This window comes from Felis catus, chromosome B1, assembly GCF_018350175.1.
Source record: "Felis catus isolate Fca126 chromosome B1, F.catus_Fca126_mat1.0, whole genome shotgun sequence".
In the NCBI taxonomy this organism is placed as follows: Eukaryota; Metazoa; Chordata; class Mammalia; order Carnivora; family Felidae; genus Felis; species Felis catus.
The window spans coordinates 135,717,729-135,741,935 of NC_058371.1; the positions used below are offsets into that span (position 1 = coordinate 135,717,729).

The 24,207-nt window shown below is 36.5% G+C and overlaps 1 protein-coding gene across 1 annotated transcript in view; it reads right to left on the bottom strand.

The window, feature by feature from the left end:
- CDS1 (CDP-diacylglycerol synthase 1) overlaps positions 1–24,207 on the bottom strand; it is a 72,270-nt gene that overhangs the window by 15,359 nt on the left and 32,704 nt on the right. The window contains exons 5-8 of the mRNA XM_003985217.6: positions 21,380–21,519; positions 4,389–4,447; positions 2,655–2,737; positions 1,269–1,356 (exon numbers count right to left, since the gene is read on the bottom strand). Coding sequence (XP_003985266.1) covers positions 1,269–1,356; positions 2,655–2,737; positions 4,389–4,447; positions 21,380–21,519 — 370 coding nt within the window. The remainder of the gene's footprint in view (positions 1–1,268; positions 1,357–2,654; positions 2,738–4,388; positions 4,448–21,379; positions 21,520–24,207) is intronic.

The window sequence follows — 24,207 nt, forward strand, 5'->3', positions numbered from 1 at the left end:
AGCCCCGCGTCAGGCTCTGGGCTGATGGCTCAGAGCCTGGAGCCTGTTTCCGATTCTGTGTCTCCCTCTCTCTCTGCCCCTCCCCCGTTCATGCTCTGTCTCTCTCTGTCCCAAAAATAAATAAACGTTGAAACAAAAAATTAAAAAAAAAAAGAAGTCTTGAATATTTAATCACTTGCCCTGATGCTGCAGCAGCTTTAGAAACTTAAAAAAAAATATATATATATATATACCTTGCTTGCTGTACCCCTCCCTATAGCTCAGCCTGATGCTGTATGTTGCTGGACTCTTACATGGGGAAGAACTTATGGAAGACTTTTAAAGGACAGGCACATCCATGTGTTCCTCTGGGAACACTTAAGCTACTCTTGTATCATTCTTAACAAACAGGTTTTGTATCTGCACAATTGTCCCAGTCCCTCCAAACTGCCTTCATACAGTAACATCAAAATAGCCAACCAAAATATTCCTGGGGATATTATTAAAGACTTTGCACAATACATGAATGGGGAGAACCCTATCTAAAGCCCCAACACGAAAAGTTTGTTTAAAGGTAATCAGTTCTAGTAAAAGGTCTATTTTTCCATGAGGAATCAGTTTGTTTCTTTCTTCCCCAAAATGAGCACTGTATAATTCATTAATTCATTTCTTTCTTTGCCTCCACTGAATGTAAGCAGAACCAAATCTAAGGCAAAACAACATGGTCTTTTCACATGTATTTTCCTTTCCCTTATCTTAACCTTTCCTTATTACATGCATTATCAGTATTTTATTGTAGGGCCTCAAATTTTTTCAAAATAAGCTTGGGTGTAAAAGTCTTACAAATGGACGGGACTATGGGAAGGTGATGAAGTGTACACTTTTAAAAAAATTTGGTAAAGGAGGTGATAGAGGAGACAGTGACAGAGGAGAGCAGAGTCTAGGAAAGGCTTGTTTGTAGGGTTGCTGGGGAATGAAGAAAGAAGAATTGCACTATAGCTAACAGAAAGAAACCAGCAGAAAGATGAAATGAGCCTTCTTCACAAGACAGAGGACAAATGATGGAGTCAGGTCCTTACTGAGGAGCTAACAGGTTATCTAAGAATCCACATGGAATCACTGGGAAACATGGCTCACTGCCTCTACACTATGGCTGTTAAACACAGCTAAGAAAAATCAAAGCACCTCAGAAATAAAAATGTGCAACAGCACCAAATTGTTGGAGATCTTCTCCAGTGGCTAATCTTTAAGGTTATGGTAATGGCTTGCTTGTGATGTTGTTCCATTACCTTAATTAATGGAGTCCTCCCAAAAAAAAATCCAAAAAGGTAAGCAGTTATGTCATTGCAAATAACACTTGATATTGGAACAAGGAACCTTAAAAAAAATCAGAAAAAAGTCCATATGATTAAGTGGCAAACATTTATATAGGTTTATGACTCATATTGAACCAATGCAATAGCCCTTTGGATTATATTGCAGCCTCATCCAGAACATAACACTTGCCAAAACATTAGTAGAAACAATAAGTATGAAGTAAATTTTCCCATTAAGCAATTCAGCAGAGCAAAATCTATAAATAAACTAACATACCAGGAGAATATTGCTAAGGAAAATATTAAATAATCAATTTAATTTTAATATTAAGCAATCCATTTCTATAGCTATAAACTTTCAAATTTTACTTTTATGAGGAACAAGTTATAAATAGAACAAAGAATTTAAAAAGCGGTCTTTCAAAATGGAAATAAGTCATCTGTTTAGACACAGTATAATCTTCATAAATTTATACCAAGCTCTTAATAAAAATTCTTTTTCAGGAATAATTATCAATTTCAATTCTATCTTAGCCTATAGTTACATTAAACCCTACTAATTGTACAGAACCTACTAATTTCAGTAACTGCTCCCCATCAATTTAAAGTCTGCATATGGAAGACAATCTTTGTTACACACACACCTCAGTATAAACAAATTAAAACACAGAGCTGTGAAGGGTTTTATCTTGACAAAACCTATCAACTCTAAAAGATTTTAATTAATGGACTTAAAAGAACACAGGGAAAATATGGTCAGATTTCTTAAAGCGTAAGTTTTTCTCCACTCTGATTTTTAACTAATAACTTTCATAATTTTAAACAAAAATGATTTCTGAATCTGCAAGGCACTGCTATGTAGCAAGTAACTCCATCTGAAATCTGGACACCTACTCCTGTGTAAAGGCAGAGTAAAACCTACCCAACTTTCACCCAGAGAAAATACATTGCCAGCATTCTGTTTGCTGACAAGCAAACACTCATGTACTTTTTGCATTCCACAAAAATAATATACTCTTTTTAAAGTCTATGTGTGCTTTGTAAAAAGGCACACTAAGGTGCAGTAACACCCGAAAATGTTAATTAATTGTGGGATCTTTTAGGAAGACCTGCATTTTAGGACTTTTAGGAAGTTCCTGCATTTTATTTGGAACCCGAATAAGAAGGGTTTTCAAGTTGTTAACAAAGCATTTGTCTTCAGGTGTCAAATGGTAAGCAAAACTCAGGAAGACATTTTAATGAAATAGAGCAACAACAGAGAGCACATTTTAGTAGAAATCTGAAAGACACTGTCCAATGTGAAAGAGCTTTAAAAAGGCTAGGATATAAATACAAAGCAGCATAACACTGTCCCCTTACCATATCATGCCTTCAAACAGATTTTGGATGACAAGATGTGACTGGGTAACTGTTATCAGTAAAGTGACATGAGTCCATGCAAACTGTTAATAGCCCAAGAACAAAACAATTAGTGAACACAACTCATCAGTGCAGCCCTGGAGCAATAGCAATTTTGAAACACAAAATTGACTTTCAGTCAAATTTTAAAAGGTAGAGTCATACAGAATAAATGCTGTTAGTAAATTATATTCATTTTGGTTCCTACTGGAACCTTAAAACCATGAAGACATTTAACAAAGTAATCTTAATTCATACACAAATAGAAAGCTAACAGTATTGATACACTACTAAATTTAAAAACATATACAAAATATACAATAATCTTGAGTCATTAGTTAAAATGATAATGAGAAAGTTATGGTGGTTGTTTCAGAATTTAGAGAGAAACATTTTCCTTGGCATTCTGCAGTTATTAAAAATGCTAAAAATGATTTTTCTTTCAGAATTCACTATGGTAGCTTTTTCCCACTAGGAGTTATTTCTGACTTCAAATAACTCAAACCAGCAGGGACCAATTACCCTTAAGTGCCAGCTCTTCGTTCTCGAAAACTGGTCTTCACAGCACTATTCAATGACAGTATTTGATTTCAGATTTTCAAAGACTTGTGTGTCTCATCAAGTCCATCTAGCCTGAGAAATGTCACTTGAGTAATTTTTAGCATCATCAGTATGAGGACAATATGAATGAAAAAAACTAATGTTTCTATATGTTTGTCTTACAATTTTGATTAGAATTTATAAAATGTTCATAATTCTTAATATTTTGATTTATTCATAACTTATTTCCCATTTTGGCAAATAATATATTAGTTGTTTTGTTTTGTTATCTGTATAAAAGATCCAATTCTTTTTATCCTGGTTTCTTCAAAATGTGTATTTAATTTTTTTCAGTAGGCACCATTTATATTTTCATAGCACATTCTATTATTTCTAACTTGTCTTGATGATTTCTAGATTCTTATGGAGAATTTTAATCTCCTCTCAAGATCCCCAGAAATTAGAAATGTAAGAAATTCTAGTTTCCCAGTGAAAATGCTCAATAGAATGTCCTAATGGGGAAAAGCAAAGCATAAAGAATAGGAAATATATCCAAATCCAAAATAAGTCTAACACATAAATTCACAGATTTAAATACTATATTTTGCATTTTACAATCTTATAATTAGCCAGCTTTTAAGAAAATAAGTTCATAATGCACAGTGATAAATTTCATTAAACACTGAACATACTTCAATGATACAGTGCAAAAAAAAAACCGTAGGGCAAAAAGAATTATGCAATCAACTGTGTGACTAACCACAACTACCAAGAAAATATATGTTCTGTTCTCTTTATGCTCAGGCTAACAACAAATAAACATAGATACTTTCTCTAGAAAAACATGGTATGTGTTTTCCTTACTAACTGTTCAGGAGACTATGAACATGCTTCAAATATTTGATTTTCATTTTATAGGCTTTGAAAATATTCAAAGAAAGAGTTTGGGAAACTTTGAAAACAGTTAAAATTTTTAAACCTTCAAAAACTTTACAACTTAAACCTTTTGTATTTAATAGTCAACCAAAACTGAAATGCCCCCACATTAGGCAAAACACCAACTAGCAGATTAGATCTACTCACTACAGAAAAAAAAAATTAAAGGTGAGTGTTTTTATTATATACAGTGACTACAGAATAATAGTTAATACAGACCATATAAAACTGCAGACGATAATGTTTCTTCACCAAGCTCAGCACAAACATGCAGAAACCTGTTCAAGAACAAAACACATGCGCTTGTGCAATTTGTTACAAAATGTAAGATTCACTGAGCTCAAATAAGCCAATTTTCTGAACCACTTCTAGATATAGTTTAGCACTTACTCATAGGTCACCTCTCCTACTCATATTAAGCATTTTATTTTTTTTATTTTTATTTTTATTTATTTTTTTTTTTTAGGCAGGTTTCACGTCCAGTTTGGAGCCCAATGTGGGGCTTGAACTAAATGAAGGCCCTGAGCTCAATACCTGAGCTGAGATCAGGAGTCTGACACATAACCTACTGAGCCATCCAGGTGCCCCTTATAATAAGCATTTTAAATAAAAGCTTCTTAAGTGAAATGATCTTGTATTCTCCAAAATGCCTACTATATTCCATGACATAAGTTCAATAAACATACCCTGCATTAAGAGAATTAGTCTCTTGCAAATATGTGAACATGAAAAAACAGATCTTGAATTTCAGCTGAATAAAAGTCATCTGCGTAGAGAGAAACAAAGTTACCTCCAAGGGAAAACCTATAAGGCTATCAACTGATTTTTCAGCAGGAACTTTGCAGGCCAGAAGGGAGTGGCATGACATATTCAACGTGCTGAAAGGAAAAATCATACAACCAAAAATACGCTATCTGGCAAGTATATCATTTAAATTTAAAGAAAAGATAAAGAGTTTCCCAAACAGAAGATAAAAGAGTCTTACAAGAAGTATTAAAGGGGCCTCCTTAAGTAGAAAAGAAATTGCCATAAGTAAACATAAAAAAATTATGAATAAAAAGATGTAAAATATGATCACATATTTATAATACATGGGGGGGAGTAAAAAAAAGGAAAAGAAAAGGTGTTTGTTTCTTTTTCTGTTGTTTTTTTTTTTTTAAAGAGTGTGTTTGAACTTAAATGACCATTAAATTAATGTAGACTGCTACTTAGGATGTTATATATGAATCTCATGATAACCACAAACCTAAGATCTGTAATCAACACAGTAAACAAAGAGAAAGAAAGTCAAACATAAGACTATTGAAACTTATCAATCACAAAGAAGGAGAGCAAGAAGGAATAGGGAAGAAATACAAAAACAGTCAGAAAACAAGTAATAAAATGGCAATATCTATCAACAATTACTTTAAATGTAAATGGCCTAAATGTTCCAATCAAAAGACATAGGATGACAGAATGTATAAAGAAAAGAGGCCCATCTGTGTGCTGCTTACAAGCGATTCACCTGAGATCTAAAGATACATATGGGGGAGGTGCCTGGGTAGCTCAGTCATTTAAGCATCCGACTCTTGATTTAGGCTCAGGTCATGATCTTCTGGTTTGTAGGATCAAGATCCATGTCAGAGTCTGTGCTGACAGTGCAGAGCCTGCTTGGGACTCTCTCTCCCTCTCTGTCTGCTTCTCCCCCACTCATTCTCTCTCAAAATAAATAAACATAAAAAAAAAAAAATAAAGACATATACAGACTGAAAGGGAAGAGATGGGAAAACATCTACCATGCAAACATAAGTGGGGGAAAAAAAAGCCAGCATAGCAATACTTATATCAAACAAAGTAGACTTTAAAACAAACAATGTAACAAGAGACAGAGAAGGGCATTATATAATGATAAAGAGGTCAATCCAACATGAGGATATACCAATTATAAACATCTATACACCTAACACTAGAGCACCTAAAGCAAATATTAATGGACACAAAGGGAAAAATTGATGGTAATTCAATAATATTGAAGGACTTTAACACACCAGTTACATCAATGGATAGATCATCCAGGCAGAAAATCAACAAAGGAAACAGTGCCTTTGAACGACACATGGGACCAGATAGACATAAGAGATACATACAGAACATTCCATCTAAAAACAACAGAATACACATTCTTTTTAAGTGCACTTGGAACCTCTCCAGAATAGAGTACATATTAGGCCACAAAACAAACCTCAATAAATTTAAGAAGACTGAGACCATGTATCTTTTCCAATCACAATGGTATGAAACTAGAAGTAAATCACAAGGAAAAAATGGAAACAACACAAACATATGGAGGCTAAACAATATGATCCTAACAACTAATGGGCCAAAGGAAATCAAAGAAGAAATTAAAAAAAAATACATGGAGACAAATGAAAATGAAAACACAATGATCCAAAATGTTTGGAACACAGTGAAAGTAGTTCTAAGAGAAAAATATATAGTGATAAGGGGCTACCTCAAGAAAGAAGAAAGCTCAAATAAATAACCTAACCTTCACCTAAAGGAACTAGAAGAAGAACAAGCAAAGCCCAAGGTGAGTAGGAAAAAAGGAAACAATAAAGAGCAGAGCAGAAATAAATGACATAGAGGGGCGCCTGGGTGGCGCAGTCGGTTAAGCGTCCGACTTCAGCCAGGTCACGATCTCGCGGTCCGTGAGTTCGAGCCCCACGTCAGGCTCTGGGCTGATGGCTCAGAGCCTGGAGCCTGCTTCCGATTCTGTGTCTCCCTCTCTCTCTGCCCCTCCCCCGTTCATGCTCTGTCTCTCTCTGTCCCAAAAATAAATAAACGTTGAAAAAAAAAATTAAAAAAAAAAAGAAATAAATGACATAGAGACTAAAAACCACAGTAGAAAAAAAAGTCAGTGAAACCAAGAACTGGTTCTTTGAAAAAATAAACAAAATTAAAATACATCCTTAGCCAGACTCATAAAGAAAAAAAAAAAAGAAAAGACCCAAATACATACAATCAGAAACAAGAGAGGAGTAACAGCTAAAACTAGAGAAACACAAAGGATTATAAGAGAATACTATGAAAAATTATATGCCAACGAATAAGACAATCTAGAAGAAATGGATAGATGAAATGGATAAATTTCTAGAAATACACAATCTTCTAAAACTAAACAGGAAGAAATAGAAAATCTAAAGAAACTGATTATAAGAAATTGAATCACTAGTAAAAAACTACCAAAAAATTAAAGTTCTGGACTAGACTCACATTCAGAAAACATTTAATACCTATTCTCCTCAAACTATTTCAAAAAATAGAAGAAAAATGTCCAAATATATTCTACAAAGCCAGCATTACCCTTACACAAAAATCAGACAAAGACATCACACAATAAAACCAAAAACTACAGGCCAACATTCCTGAACACAGATGCAAAAATCCCCAATAAACTATTAGCAAACCACATACAACAACAATACATTATAAAGATTCACCAGGATCAAGGGGGATTTATTACAGAAATGCAAGGATGGTTCAATATTAACTAATCAACCAACAAGATATACACCACCATCAATAAAATGAAGGACAAAAATCATATGATCATCTCAATAGTTGCAAAGCATTTGACAAAACCCAACATCCATTAATGATAAAGTCTCAACAAAGTAGGGTTAGAGTATGTATGTGTACACACACACACACACACACACACACACACACACACACACACACCCTACAGCTAACATCACACTCAATGGTGAAAAACTGTGAGTTTTTCCTCTACGATCACAAACAAGACAAGGATGTCCATGCTCCCCACTTTTATTCAACATGGTACTGGAAGTCCAAGCCACAGCAATCAGACAAGAAAAAGAAAGAAGAGGCATCCATATTGGTTAAGAGGTTAAACGGGGATCAAGACATGATACTATATACAGGAGATCCTAAAGACCCCACCCAAATACTACCAGAAGTAATAAATGAATTCAGTAAAGTTACAGGATATTAATGCCTAGAAATCAATAGTGTTTCTATCCACTAATAATAAAGTAGCAGAAAAAGAAATTAAGAAAACAAGACCATTTACGGTTGCACCAGAAAGAATAAAATACCTAGAAATAAATTTAACCAAAGATGTGAAAGACCTGTACTCTGAAAATTATAACCACTGATGAAAATAATTGAAGATAACACAAATAAATGTAAAGATATTCCATGCTCATGGATCATAATAATTCATATTGTTAAAATGTCCATATTACCCCAATCAATCTACAGATTCAATGCAATTCCTAACAAAATACCAAAATACCAAGCATTCTTCGCAGAACTGGAACAAATAGTACGAAAATTTGTATGGAACTTCAAAAGACCCCAAATAGCCAAAGTAATCTTGAGGGGGGAAAAAAAAAGGCTGGAGGTATCATACTCCCAGGTTTCAAGATATACTATACAAAGCCGCAGTAATCAAAATGGTATAGTACTGACACAAAAACAGACATATAGATCAATGGAACAGAATAGGGACACCAGAAATAAATTCCTGATTATATGGTCAATTAATCTATGACAAAGGAAGCAAACATATAAAATGGGAAAAAGATAGTCTCTTCAATAAACAGATCTGGGAAAAATTGGACATGCAAACATGCAAAAGAAACTAGACCATTTCTTAACACCATACACAAAAATAAACTCAAAATGGATTTAAGACCTAAATGTGAGACCTGAAATCATAAAAATCCTAGAAGAAAGCACAGGCAGTAACTTCTCTGACATCAGCTATAGCAATATTTTTCTAGATGTGTCTCCTAAGGCAAGGGAAACAAAAGCAAAAGTAAACTAGTGGGACTACCAAATAAAAAGCTTTTGTACAGCAAAGGAAACCATCAGCAATATAAAAGGAGACCTACTGAATGGGAAAAGATATTTGCAAATGATTTATCCAATAAAGGGTTAGTATCCAAAATATATAAAGAACTTCTACAACTCAACACCAAAAGAACACAAACAATCCAATTAAAAAAATTCAGGACCTGAACAGACATTTTTCTAACACACTGAAAAAGTGCTTAACATAACTAATAATCGGGGAAATGCAAATCAAAACCACAACAAGCTATCACCTCATACCCATTAGAATGGCTCAAATTAAAAAGACAAGAAATAACAAGCACTGGCAAGTATATGGAGAAAAAGAAACCCTCATACACTGTTGATGGGAGTATAAATTGTTACAGCCACTGTCTAAAACAGTATGAAGGTTCCTCAAAAAATTAAAAATAGGAATACCACATGAATCAAAAATTCCACTAATGGGTATTTACCCAAAGAAAACAAAGACACTAATTTGAAAAGATACATGCACCCTATGTTTATGGCAGCATTATTTACAATAGCCAAGACATGGAAGGAACGTTAAGTGTCCATCAATAGACAGGTTAGGAATATGTGGCAATGTGGCTATATACGTGTACACACACACACACACACACACACACACACACACACGAATATTACTCGGCCATAAAAAGGATGAGCTCTTCCCACTGCAACTACATGGATAGACCTAGAGTATTATGGTAAGTGAAATAAGTCAGAGGAAGACAAATGCCATATAATTATATTCATATGTGGAATCTAACAACAACAAATGAGTAAATAAGCAAAAACCCAGAATCTGACCTACAAATACAGAAAATAAATTGACAGTTAATAGAAGGAAGTTGGTGGGAGAATGGGCAAAGTGTGTGAAGGTGGGTGGGAAATACAGGCTTCCACTCATGGCATGAATAAGTCACAGGAATAAAAGGCACAGCATAAGAAATATAGTCAGTGATATTGTAATAGCATTGTATGGTGACAAATGGTAGCTATACTTGTGGTGAGCATAGCATAGGATATAAACTTATCAAATCACTTTGTTGTACACCTGAAACTAATATAATATTGTGTGTCAACTATATTAAAAAAACACAAAGTATCATTATGAAAAAAAAAACGTACTTGCTTTATCAGTCCATCAGGTGTATGTACAGAATGTTGTAATCTCTACATAAGACCAAAAATTAATACTAATTATATGGCAGCTAACATCTACTGAACACTTATTATGTTTCAGGCTCTCATTTAAGCATTTTACAAATATCACCTCATTTAATGCTTCTAACGTCCCTATGATGGTATCTATTATTATCTTCATTTTATATATGAAGAAAAATGCACAAAGGACTTTATTAACTGTCTGAAAATCACAGGGCTACAAAACAGTTAAACCCTCAGATCCTATGGACTCTGAAGAGCCATGTGGCTCCATAAATCCTTATTAGTAAGATTCAGGTTAAGAATGACTTGAAACTTCTCAGAACCATATTATAACTGTAGTAAAACATAATATTCTTAATAATTTAAAGATTTACAAGCAGCAAATGTGTTTGGGTTTATGTTTATATCCCACAAATTTATTACAATAATATTTTACTAAATAAAAATCATACCTAATTCAGTGAAATAATCATATACAAAATAAGGAGACACAACGGGAAGCACTTTTTGCCTAAGATATCAGTAAACTTCTAAAGAGAAATATTCCTTTACAGAAGTAGATATTGCAAATACATAAATTAAGTTTAACTTCAGTTAAGCACCATCCATGCATTCTATTCTACGATATCCTTACTGTGAGTTCCCCAAGATAGAAAACGAATTGTCAGGTAATCTATCCCATATGAAATAAACACTAGCTTTCATATATCTAAGTTATATTTACCAAGGCCATTCTACCTACTAGAGCAACCAAGGTGGATACTACACTGACCAGAGTAAATAATCAACCAGCAGCTTCCTTTAGCTATTTTTTGAAAGCTAATTCGAAATGTCAGTGTAAAGGAAAATGACAAAGGAAGAAAATACATACTGGCTCCCAGATCCTATCTCACCTCCTATGTGTCACCTATGGAGTTAATGTGACTGACTGAACTGCAAGATAAACATGGGAACATTTTCAAATGGAAGCACAACTGAAAGCCCTAGGTCACTTTCTTGAGACAAAGAAAGAAACTGGGAGGAGGTACAGATTAAAACATGAAATTCATGGCTTTGAAATCACCAGTAGCATAAAGAACCTCTTTAGTAATTATTATTGCTTTTCAGATTTTATTCTCTAACAGGTAGACTTATTTTGTGGCTCATGTAACAATGCAATTTCTGTGCTGTTTTATGCTATTGGTTCACAGTTAGAGGCAAATGTAAATTGGACGTGGTGTAGAGGCTAATGGGGTAAGAGCTGAGCAGAGACAAGACAGATGTTTCTGGAAGCTCTACTTCTGTCCAAACGGACCCCTCTGACTCTCCCAGCACAACCGTGGGAACTTCTCAACATCATTAACTGTGAATTATTGCCTCACAAATACCACTCTCACATGTAAGGTTTTCTCATTTTTGAGATCATATAACACCATTCACCCTTAAGCATTTCTTCAAACAAAGTCACTAACAGAATTATTCAATATTTTCCTAATGGTGATTTTATCTAGGACAGTCTTGGTAACTCACTTTTACCTGGTCCAATTTCACTGTTAAATCACCAGTAACATGCAGCTTTTTATGGTGCTTTAATAAAGGCTATAATTGTCTGACTCTTAAGATACATTAAGATAATATAATTTTCTGAATTTGGCGAGGGTATATTTTCCTAGAATATCTAAGGAATATTATTTTTACAGAACAATCTGAAAAAGAAACACATAAATTTATTTTTTCATACACAACCATAAAGCTATGTGTATGTTTTATGCTTAAATGTGTAAAAATACATTATACTGGGGTGCCTGGGTGGCTCAGTTAGTTAAGCATCCAACTTTGGCTCAAGTCATGATCTCACAGTTTGTGGGTTCGAGCTCCTCATTGGGCTCTGTACTGACAGCTTAGAGCCTGAAACCTGCTTCAGATTCTGTGTCTCCCTCTCTCTCTGCCCCTCCCCTGCTCGCACGCTCTCAAAAATAAATAAAAACGTTTTTAAAAATTTAGTAAAAAATACATTATCCTATATTTCAATAAACCTATGGAAAGCATAACTTTGTCCATTTGGATACATAGTTTTACTTTTTTTTCCTAATTAATAAACAATATCTGAATGGTCACATCTCCAATTAAAAATAGGATTTCTTGGGGCATGATTCATGGGTTTGAGCCCCACATCGGGCTCTGTGCTGACAGCTTGGAGCCTGGAGCCTGCTTTTTGTTTTGTTTTGTTTTTAATTTTGTTTTTAATGTTTATTTTTTTTAATTTATTTTTTTTAAATATGAAATTTATTTTCAAGTTGGTTTCCATACAACACCCAGTGCTCATCCCAAAAGGTGCCCTCCTCAATACCCATCTCTCACCCTCCCCTCCCTCCCACCCCCCATCAACCCTCAGTTTGTTCTCAGTTTTTAACAGTCTCTTATGCTTTGGCTCTCTCCCACTCTAACCTCTTTTTTTTTTTTTTTTTTTCTCCTTCCCCTCCCCCATGGGTTCCTGTTAAGTTTCTCAGGATCCACATAAGAGTGAAACCATATGGTACCTGTCTTTCTCTGTATGGCTTATTTCACTTAGCATCACACTCTCCAGTTCCATCCACGTTGCTACAAAAGGCCATATTTCATTCTTTCTCATTGCCACGTAGTATTCCATTGTGTATATAAACCACAATTTCTTTATCCATTCATCAGTTGATGGACATTTAGGCTCTTTCCATAATTTGGCTATTGTTGAGAGTGCTGCTATAAACATTGGGGTACAAGTGCCCCTATGCATCAGCACTCCTGTATCCCTTGGGTAAATTCCCAGCAGTGCTACTACTGGGTCATAGGGTAGATCTATTTTTAATTTTTTGAGGAACCTCCACACTGTTTTCTAGAGCGGCTGCACCAGTTTGCATTCCCACCAACAGTGCAAGAGGGTTCCTGTTTCTCCACATCCTCGCCAGCATCTAGTCTCCTGATTTGTTCATTGTAGCCACTTTTAATGTTTATTTTTGAGAGAGACAGAGCATGAGTAGGAAAGAGGCATAGAGTAAGGGAGACACAGAACCTGAAGCAGGCTCCAGGCTCTTCTCTGTAAAGAGCCTGACAGGGGGCTCGAAACCATGAACAGTGAGATCAGGACTCAAGCCAAAGTCGGACACTTAACAGACTGAGCCATCCAGGCACCCCTATAATTATGTTTAATTACTACTACTGGTCAGCATTTATGTACATAGCACTGCACCTAGTGCTCTCCATACAAAGATGTGTACATCCTGTTGTCTAGTATATCAAAGAGTTCCCAGGTAGTTAGGGAGATCCAATTACCCAAAAGACTGGAGACAAATATATTCAAAAAGAAAATGAATGAGATTTCTAAACGAGTCAGGAGAAGTAAAGGAGAAAAAAGGCATTAAAAAGCCCACAAAGATGAGATTGAGGCAATTTCAGAAAAATGGACAATCAAAAAGTATTTATTGAACAGTGAAGATATGCCAGATACAAAAAAAAAGAATAAAATGAATATGACCAGCACTCCCATTCAAGGAGTTCAGTCAGAATCTAACTGAAGAGACAGAAATCATAATAAAGTTGTTTCTAAAATTTACTGTTGGTGATTAACCAATTCAATACATGTAGTCCTTAATTCAAAAAACAGACATTAAGATGGACCCAGGATTAAATATTGGAGCTTAATGACTCTTTCTCACTCTTTCATGTGGCCATATTTTTCAAAACATTTCAAATATCATGTTACGTGAAATCAGAAGCCCACTGCATTATGTGGCCCATATTGAGACATTAGACTCTGACTGAGTTGTTTTTAAAAAGTTTTAAATGAATCTGTATTGTAGAAACTGTCACGCAAACCAACCATTATATTAGCTTAGACAAAGAAAGTTTTCTATCATCTATATGTTGAGTTTAAGGTGTAGAACAACACTGGCATGTGCACAGATTCTGTCTTTAACTCAAAAACTGTAAATGGTTTTGGACGTAGAGTCCTCTGTGAACAGTTGTTTGTGATGTCTTTCTAAAGATTTCATCAACACCCTTTGAGATAATTAGATATCTAGGATGTCTGGGGGAAAAAATTCTTAATTATGCATTAACTTTAGCCATGATTTAATTTTACAAGTCTACTGATGTTCTTGAATTCAAAGTATTATGTTCCAGTCACACCTTCTCCTTTAGGGTTTTTTTTATAGATCAAAATACAAGCATACACGCATACATTTCAAGCAAAAAAAGTACTAGAAATAACATGCATATCACTGGTCAGCTAAAGAGATGTTACAGTGATGATATTAAGAGTCAAACATCTTAAGCTTATTCACTCATCACTATTTACATAATCACATGGCTGCTCTGGTTCCTAAAGAGCCCCAAATCCAAATGACCAAGAGCTTTTTAAAAATGTGTTTAGACCCTAGAGAAAATGTTTTTTCTATTACTTTCAGCCTTGCTGATTTTTTTCTTCGCTACCAATCAAATTCATTTTACAACAAAATTATCTAAATGTCAGAATGACTTTCTGGGTCTTTGTCAGTGAGTTGCTTTGTATGATATTAGACAGGTCATTTAGTCTCATGGGCCTTGGTGAGGGGGTCAGACCTGGAGATACCTACATTCTATTTTAATAACATTCAGTATCAATGAAATAGCTTGGGCTGCATCTGCTGTTTAAATCTGCTAAGACCTACACCTTCCAAAGCCATTTGATCACTGAAGAACTAAAATTCTTATGGGACTCCTTTGAATATTTTTTTACAAAAAGAATTCCAAAGATTTTCATAGCATAATTTGAGAAAAAAGTACACATTCTCAACATAGCATGCTTTCTATTTCCTCACTCCTGTTTTAAAGTCAAATTCCCTTTGCTAGACTAAGCCCAAGAATGTTGTTAACTACTTCAAGAATCACCAATAAGGCCTCAAGATGTGGCAAGCAAAACACAGACGCTGAAAATATATCTATAAGAAGCACTGGGTGTGAATGTCCATGTTCCCGGCCTCTTGACCATTCATCCAAAAAGTATGTATTGGGAACATAAATGCCAGGCCTTGCACTAGGCACTGGGCATTTAAAAAATAAGAGAGACACAAAGTAGGTTGTTTATGTTCTAACAGGACCACATCCAGGCCACATGTAAAATGATAATAGATACAGAATACTATGCATGATTTATATTAGAAGTTTTATCATTTAACACAGCAGCTCCTAGGTTACTACAAGGTTGCATTAGGAAACTACATTCATAAAACTGTAATAATGTCAATATCCTGGTGTGATATTGTACTTTAGTTTTGCAAAATATTACCATTGCTGGCAACTGGGCAAAGTGTATAAGGGATAGCTCTTATCACTTCCTACAACTACATGTAAACAGGTGGTTATCTCAACAAAAAGTACATTTTCAGCCAATAATTTGGGATACAAAAGCAATTTTTCATAGACTGTTATAAAGAGCAGTTTGGGGGCACCTGGATGGCTCAGTGGGTTGAGCATCTGACTTCAGCTCAGGTCATAATCTCGCGGTTCTGGAGTTCAATCCCCGCATCGGGCTCTGTGCTGACGGCTCAGAGCCTGGCACCTGCTTCAGATTGTGTCTCCCTCTCTCTCTGCACCTCCCCTGCTTGCACTCTGTCTCTCTCTCTCTTTTCAATGTTTATTTATTTTTGAGAGAGAGAGAGAGAGAGAGAGAGAGAGAGAGAGAGAGAGAGAGAGCGCAAGCAGGGGAGGAACAGAGAGAGAGGGAGTCACAGAACTCGAAGCAGGCTCCAGGCTCTGAGCCGTCAGCACGTAGCCTGACATGCGGCTCGAACTCACGAACCGTGAGATTATGACCTGAGCTGAAATCGGATGCTCAACCCACTGAGCTACCCAAGCACCCCCCCACCGTCAAAAATAAACATTAAAAAAAATAAAGAGCAGTTTGTTTCTAAGAATAGTCCACAGTTATTTTTATTTTTTAATATATAACCAACCCTCTTAGTATTTAAGATTTTTATGTTTATTTATTTTTGTGTGTGAGAGAGAGAGAACACGAGCAGGGAAAGGGCAGAGAGAGGGGGGTACAGAGGATCTGAAGCAGGCTCTGTGCTGACAGCAGAGAGCCTGATGTGAGACTCGAATTCACAAACCATGAGATCATGACCTGAGCTGAAGTTGGATGCTTAACTGACTGAGCCACCCAGGAACCTCCAACCCTCTTAGTATTAAATACAAACTCAGGCCCTCCTTATATTTAGCATGAATTACAGTACCAGTTTCCTGTCTGGTCATCCTATTAATGTCTCCCAACTCATCCTTCACTACACTACAGATCTAGTTATATCATCTCTTAATTTAAAATTCTCCATTGGTTTCTTAGGGATAAAGTCCAAATCCTTCCCATGATACACAAGGCTTCTCAAGATGTGGTTCCTTCCCACCTCCTTTCCAACCTTTAATGCCTGCCAGCGGCCCAGAACATGCAATCCTCTCTCATTTCCAACCTTTGCACCTTTCCTCTGCCCGGAATGCCCTTTTCCTCTATTCACCTAGCAAATGTCTGCTTGTTCTTTACTATTCATGACACTTGTCATCTCTTCTCAAAGGCCTTCTATGGTCTCCAGCAGAGTAAAGTCCTCCTTACCCTTCATACTCTTCTAGGTCCCTGTCCACATTTCAGCAATGGACTAGGGGAGTCATGTCTCACCAGCTTCAAGACCCAGAAGGCATGCTATCAACCTCCTTTCCCTCTGTATATCCTCAACACCATTTGTGGTACCTAGGATTTGGAAAGCACTCATATGTTTGCTGAAAAAATGGCTTTTGATGACTTTTTATGATTCTAATAGCCTAAAACAGCAAGTGGTAAGCTATTTCTATGGCAGAAATTAAGTCAGAAAAAAAAGGAAGAAATACTAATTTTTCTTTAGAAAAGTAGAGTCAGAAAGTTTAGCATATGAAGCAAACAATTACTAAAAATTAAGAGCTAAATAAAACAAAGAAAATAAATTACATTGTCTTTACCCACTCAATGGAGAAGTTATTCTTAAGTATTAGTTATAGCAAACCACAAAGGGAAAGTAAGAAAAGGAAACAGTAGTCACCTTATTTTATGACATTCTACCTCAGATTTGCTCTACACACATCAATACAGATGTAACTGCAGATATGAAAAAACTGGATTCAGATGTGCTGATATAAAACCATGCACAAGCTGCATTAAGTGGAAAAAAAACAGGTAGGTAATAACCTGTTCTCATTTGTATAAAAAAAAGAGTGTGGAGAGGATATAAACATATAAGCTTTAATACTTAGAAAATGTCTGCAAAAGTACTGGCCACCTTCTGGAGACATTCTGGAGATTGTAAATAAGGCTCTGAGGCAGGAGGGAGATTTCACTGAATACTGAGCCCAACATTGATTGTGGAGAGAAAAGAAAAGAAGAGAAAAGAAAAGAAAATTACAGTGAAAACCCAGAGAGCAAAGAGAACTGAAGAAACATCAAGGAAAATAGAAGAGAAATGGCTACAAAATTTTGAAGCTGGAAAACAGACTTGATAAATTTTAGCAGACCTGAGAAATCAGGGACTAGCAGTATTTTCCAGAAAAAAGTAAACAGAGATCTCTCAGTAGAAGGCAAAGGTAAGGCCTAGACTTCTAGACTATAGTGCTAAGTACCAGTCTACTAATAACAAGTGCAAGCCCCAGCAGAAGCAGTCAGCTGTGACAATGAAAATATTTTTAGAAATGTATGAACATAAAACATTTAGCATCTATGAACATTTCACAGGAAACTACTGGAGGCCATGCTTCAGCAAAATAAGGGTGTCAACTCAGAAACTGGAAGATGTGAAATATAAGAAATGAGAAGGCCAAATCATGAGGACACCTAGGCAGTAGGCCCACAAGCAGACAGTCCAGAAAGACCAGACTACAGAGGTTTCTAGGACAGAGGTCTTGAGGAAAAAAGGAGATTGATACACTGATTTGTGTGAACATTTGTAAAAACTACCAATAGGCATGGAACAAACTCAAAAGAATTAAGGATTCCTATACAGAAATGTATAGATGTGGAAAAGAGATTTGTGTGAACATTTGTAAAAACTACCAATAGGCATGGAACAGACCCAAAAGAAATATTAAGGATTCCTATACAGAAATTTATCAATGTGCTGGGGCGCCTGGGTCGCTCAGCTGATTAAGTATCCGACTTTGGCCTAGGTCACGACCTCACAGTTCCTGAGTGCGAGCCCCGAATCGGGCTCTGTGCTAAGAGCTCAGAGCCTGGAGCCTATTTCAGATTCTGTCTGTCTCTCTCTCTGCCCCTCCTCTACTCATGCTATCTCTATCTCTCAAAAATAAATAAACACACACACAAAAAGAAATTTATAGATGTGGAAAAGAGAAGATGAAGCAGTTCTAAGTTTAAGAAAAACTAAAAGTTGTATAAGAATGGAAATGTACGGGCTCTGTGCTGACAGCACGGAGCCTGCTTAGGATTCTCTCTCTCCCTCTCTTTCTGCCCCTCCCCCACTCATGCATGCTCTTGCTCTCTCCCCCTCAAAATAAAAAAAATAATAAACTTAAAAAAATGTAAACAGTGGCAATAAAAAACAGTATGGAGAAGAGAGAAAGGTTATAAGAGGTAGTTAATAGGTAATGCCTAATATAAATTAAGAAATGGGCATATTACTTAGAAAAAACAATAATCTGTAAGTGATGGGGTACAGGGTTGTGGTCTACACTGTGTTTTTGAAACTGATTTTTTAACTGACATACACTGATACAAATGATTTCTATTTTCATTAATCATCATTTTGTTATTCAGTAATTACGAGACTGATATTATGAAATAATGTGAATTTGTTGGGTTCAGCAGCAGAAGCCACTACGGACACTTTTTGCTAATATTGTTTTTAAAATTTAAAATACCAATAAAGTCTTGCCAGTCTAAATACAAAGTAAAAAGGCACTGTATTCTTTGCTCTTGTAGCAGTAAAGAATCTATCCCCAAATCCAACTTAGATTTAACAGTGTAAATCAAATCTGTTAGTTTGATAAGTGAGATAACTACTCAAAGTTCCTACCAAGAAAAAAATGTCACAAATGTGCTTTGGTAAATGTAAAACCGGAGTCAGTGTTTTTCTATCCAAATTCTACCTGTTTTCAGTCATCATTAATTTCTCTATTATCATGATTCTTGTAAACTGATTCGAATTTAAAATTGAATGACTGGGGCGCCTGGGTGGCTCAGTCGGTTTAGCGTCCAACTTTGCTCAGGTCACGATCTCACGGTCCATGGGTTCGAGCCCCGCATCAGGCTCTGTGCTGACAGCTCAGAGCCTGGAGCCTGCTTCAGATTCTGTGTCTCCCTCTCTCTCTGGCCCTCCCCCCGTTCATGCTCTGTCTCTCTCTGTCTCAAAAATAAATAAATGTTAAAAAAAAAAAAATTAAAAAAAAATAAAATTGAATGACTATCTAAAATGAGTAATTTCTCTTGCCCATGAAAGAAAAGAAATGCTTTTCAATATCCTCTTTCAGGCATGTACTTTCTTTAGATGTATCAGTAACAATTTTTAAAAATAAAGTAACAGAAAACTGGACTAAGCAAAAACAAACAAACCCACCAAAAAAAACCCTGAATGTAAAAGAGTAATAAAACTCTTTAGAAAATGTAGGTTCCTCCCATCCCAAAAATGATTCTCTAAAAACTACTATTCTCATTTCAGACTGTTTCACTTTCTGGGTTTCTAGATCCAGAAACAAAATCAAGTCCAGGGTCTGAAGAAGGCTTTATTAAAGCAAGATCATCATGCAGAACAGCACAAAAACTGAATACAATGACATACTTCTAAAGGACTGGACGTACTTCTCCATACACTCTTCATATTTCTAGTTTAATGAGAAATGAAGAGTCATCCGTATTGTATTCAGTTTCCAAAACTGTGCTAATAAGAAAAGAATTTATTGAAAAACTTGTAAGAGCTAAAGTAAAAACTCAAAGTTCATATCCTCCTTTAAGAAGAAAGTAATGATAACAACAACAAATATTTAAATAGTGCCAGGTATTGTTCTAAGAGCTTTACAAACAAATTGAGGTACAGATAAATTAATTAAATTTCCCAATGTTTATTTAGCTAGTAAGTAGTAGAGCCAAGACTCACACTGGCAAGCTGACTTTTAAAAAGTACATATCTGGGGCGCCTGGGTGGCTCAGTTGGCTGAGCATCTGACTTTGGCTCAGGTCACATGATCTCACGTTTTGCAAGTTCGAGCCCCTGCGTAGGGCTCTGTGCTCACAGCTCAGAGCCTGGAACTTGCTTCGGGTTCTGTGTCTCCCTCCCTCTCTGCCTCTTTCCCACTCACACTCTGTCCCTCTTAAAACTAAATAGACATTAAAAAAATTGTTTTGGGGCGCCTGGGTGGCTCAGTCGGTTAAGCGTCCGACTTCAGCTCAGGTCATGATCTCGCGGTCCGTGAGTTCAAGCCCCGCATTGGGCTCTGTGCTGACAGCTCAGAGCCTGGAGCCTGTTTTGGATTCTGTGTCTCCCTCTCTCTGACCCTCCCCGTTCATGCTCTGTCTCTGTCTCAAAAATAAATAAATGTTAAAAAAAATTGTTTTAATAAAAATAAAAAGTACATATCTAAATCAAGCTTTTAGAATTTTTTTGATTGATAAACTTTTATTAAAGCAATACCTGTTAATTCTAATTTTATCCTAGTATCTAATTCTTAATCTAAAATCTTAAAAACAAATGGTACAGTGTACTATAAATCATATATACATGTATATATATATGATATACATGTATATATATGATATATATATACATATATAGAAAGAATATATAATAAACCATGTCAGTAAAACTAAATACCACAATACTATATAAATAAAGCAATATATATGTAAAAGTTTCTTTGTAAATCATACTTGGTTAACAATCAATCCATGTATTTAAAAGTTTACTACAATTTCCAAAGAAAATTTTCAAATATGTGAAGTATTAAGCAAGTAGGTCCTTTTTTTAAATCACCATGAAGGAGTAATTGCTGTTTAAGACCATGATGAAAGCAACAGCTTTTTATACATGGAACAAATAAAAATGGAACTGGATTAAAATGTAACAAATAGAAGATGTCATAAATTCAAATAACGTAAGTAAAAATAAGCATGTAATATGTATCAGCTACATACCAATACGGACTATTTTCCTTACCTGCCAGATAGAGGGCAAATGATATAAATCTATGGTAGCGAATAAGGAACTGAAGTTGCTCTTCCCTTTGAACAAATGTAGCAAAATAATCGGCTACGGTCTCTCCGTAGAAAAAGTAGTTTACACACAGTAGAAAGTACCTATAATTGAAACACAATTAGCTTTTTCATATTTGAAGCCTTTTTTTCCCCTCTCAAACTCAGCAAAACTATTCTCTATATTTTGATGATGTCACAAAGATCAAAAACTAAGTTCAGGACACAGGTTCAGGATATTCCACCAAAACTTTTTTTTCCTCTTTTAAACTTAATTTCAAATGTGTCAGTCAACAAAAGTTTACTGAATACAGCTCACGCCTCTACTTAGCTCAAAATCTAGTGCCAGAGATTGGGAAACAATGTAAGAAATACTATGCATACCCAAATACACACACACACACACACAGACGCACACAGATAAACACACACACATGCACGCTGATACACACACACACACACAGTATTTTATAATGAAAATCCACTTTCAACTATTCACAGCTCTAAAGCTTTTTAATAGTGGAGATTCTAAGCCAAATTCCCACCTGCCCTGAGGAGGAAATCAGTAGGGAAAGCAGGAAGAGGCAATTCAACCTCTGACCCATCCTCACTGCATTACGCATATTGGTGTCTTTCTCCCCCTCCTCCATGTTCCAGATGGACTCCAGATGCACACGGATTCTTTTTTTTAATTTTAATGTTTTTTCATTTTTTGAGAGAAAGATGGAGACAGAGTGCAAGGCGGGTAGGGGCAGAGAGGGAGACAGAATTTGAAGCAGTCTCCAGGCTCTGAGCTGTTAGCACAGAGCCCGATGCGTGGCTCAAACCCACTAACTGCAAGATCGTGACCTGAGCAGAAGTTGGATTCTTAACCGACTGAGTCACCCAGGCGCCCCCAGTTGCACAGTGATTCTTGAGAGGAAGTAGTGGGGGATAGAAGCAGGCAGCAGGTAAAAATCTCTAAGAGAAACTTTTTTTTTTTTTTAACGTTCATTTATTTTTGAGAGAGACAGACAGACAGACAGAGCATCAGCAGGGGAGGAGCAGAGAAAGAGAGAGACGCAGAATCTGAAGCAGGCTCCAGGTTCTGAGCTGTCAGCACAGAGCCTGACGCAGGGCTCAAACTCACAAACCGTGAGATCATGACCTGAGCCGAAGTTGGATGCTTAACTGTCTGACCCAGGCAGCCCTCTAAGAGAAACTTCTTAAAACTGTGTAAATCAGGGGCGCCTGGGTGGCTCAGTCCATTAAGCGGCCGACTTCAGCTCAGGTCGTGATCTCACGGTCCGTGAGTTCAAGCCCCACGTCGGGCTCTGTGCTGACAGCTCAGGGCCTGGAGCCTGTTTCAGATTCTGTGCCTCTCTCTCTCTGATCCTCCCCTGTTTATGCTCTCTGCCTCAAAAATAAGCAAACATTAAAAAAATTTTTTTTTAAAAACTGCGTAAATCACCCATCCCTCCACCCAATTCTGATATATCCCTCCCCCCCAGGGAAAGGAGAACCCATGAGAATTGACTGATGGCACTTGTGTGAGCCAGGAAAGAAGGCTGGGAAGCACCGCTTCAGAGTTCCTCCGTGCCTCATCCTTTGAAGGGCCGAGTCCTACTCGGCCAGGAGAGCAGAGGAGGAAAGGAGCGATTTCCCTCTGGTGTTCATGGATGGAATTAGACCCCACAGTTTTCAAAGTAAAGTATTGTATTCCCATTTCTATCAGCTGCATTACCATTTTTCTATTCTCCTACAATGGAAACTGTCTTTGACTCCTCCATCAAGCTATCAAGGCCTGCCCTAGTCCACCAACCCAACTTTTCCCCCATTATTCTGCTCAAGAAGGCCAGGAATGTCTTTGCCTCTGTGGCATGTTCCTCCTAGTCCCTCATCTAGAACTTGATAGGTGATGCTTCCCCACTGCGGAGCACTCTTCTCTATCCAAAACTTGTCTTTATTTCAAGTGATAGTTTGTTTCTCACCTTCTCCATAAAGACTTCTGCAATCACTGGAGCCCATTCTGACCTATGTCTTTTTTTCTTAGAATTGATCAATCCTGCATGGTTCAGCATTTAATTATTCTCCAACTACTTAATCTAACATTTCCCATACATTTTGCCCTTCATGAAGAAACTTGCCATAAGGAAAAATTAGAAACTATTTTTTGACTACTCTAAACCCCAAAGGTGATACATGTGTTTTCTTAAGACACTGGACCCTCTGGCTGATACTAATCAAACAGCTATATTCAAAGGCATGGTCAATTTGGTTCATTATGAACTATTATATTATCATGTTTCCTTCCTGGTCAAGGTCTTGATAATTGAGAATTATAACTGAAAAGTTATAAAAAGATATATTAAACTTTAAATATTAAAATCGCATGCCTTTTTTTAAACTAAGTTTTACATGCATGGTACATATACAGTATTTCAAGTGTTGGTAACTGCTGGTGCTATTTACAAGACTGCCTTACACGCTGCTCCTCAGAGAGTATTACTCTTCTAACAACCCTCCCTGTAGCAGGTCACCAGCCAGGGGCCTGAAGACAAGATCAAACCAGGAACAACAAAGGTAGGAGCTGCCTCTCCTCTAACTGCCCCCAGGGCCTACAAGGAGGTGGGCCAGCTTTGCAGTAGTGGGGAAGGAAGGGTGGGGGGGACAGACATTCATCATGGGCTTTCTTCCCCATGAATAAACCACTGACCACTCAACAAAACAGGAAACTCACAACTGTTTTCATATCTCATCTTTCACTCTCTGCAGAAATAATCTAATTCTGTGTGTGCTCTCATTTCAACTGAG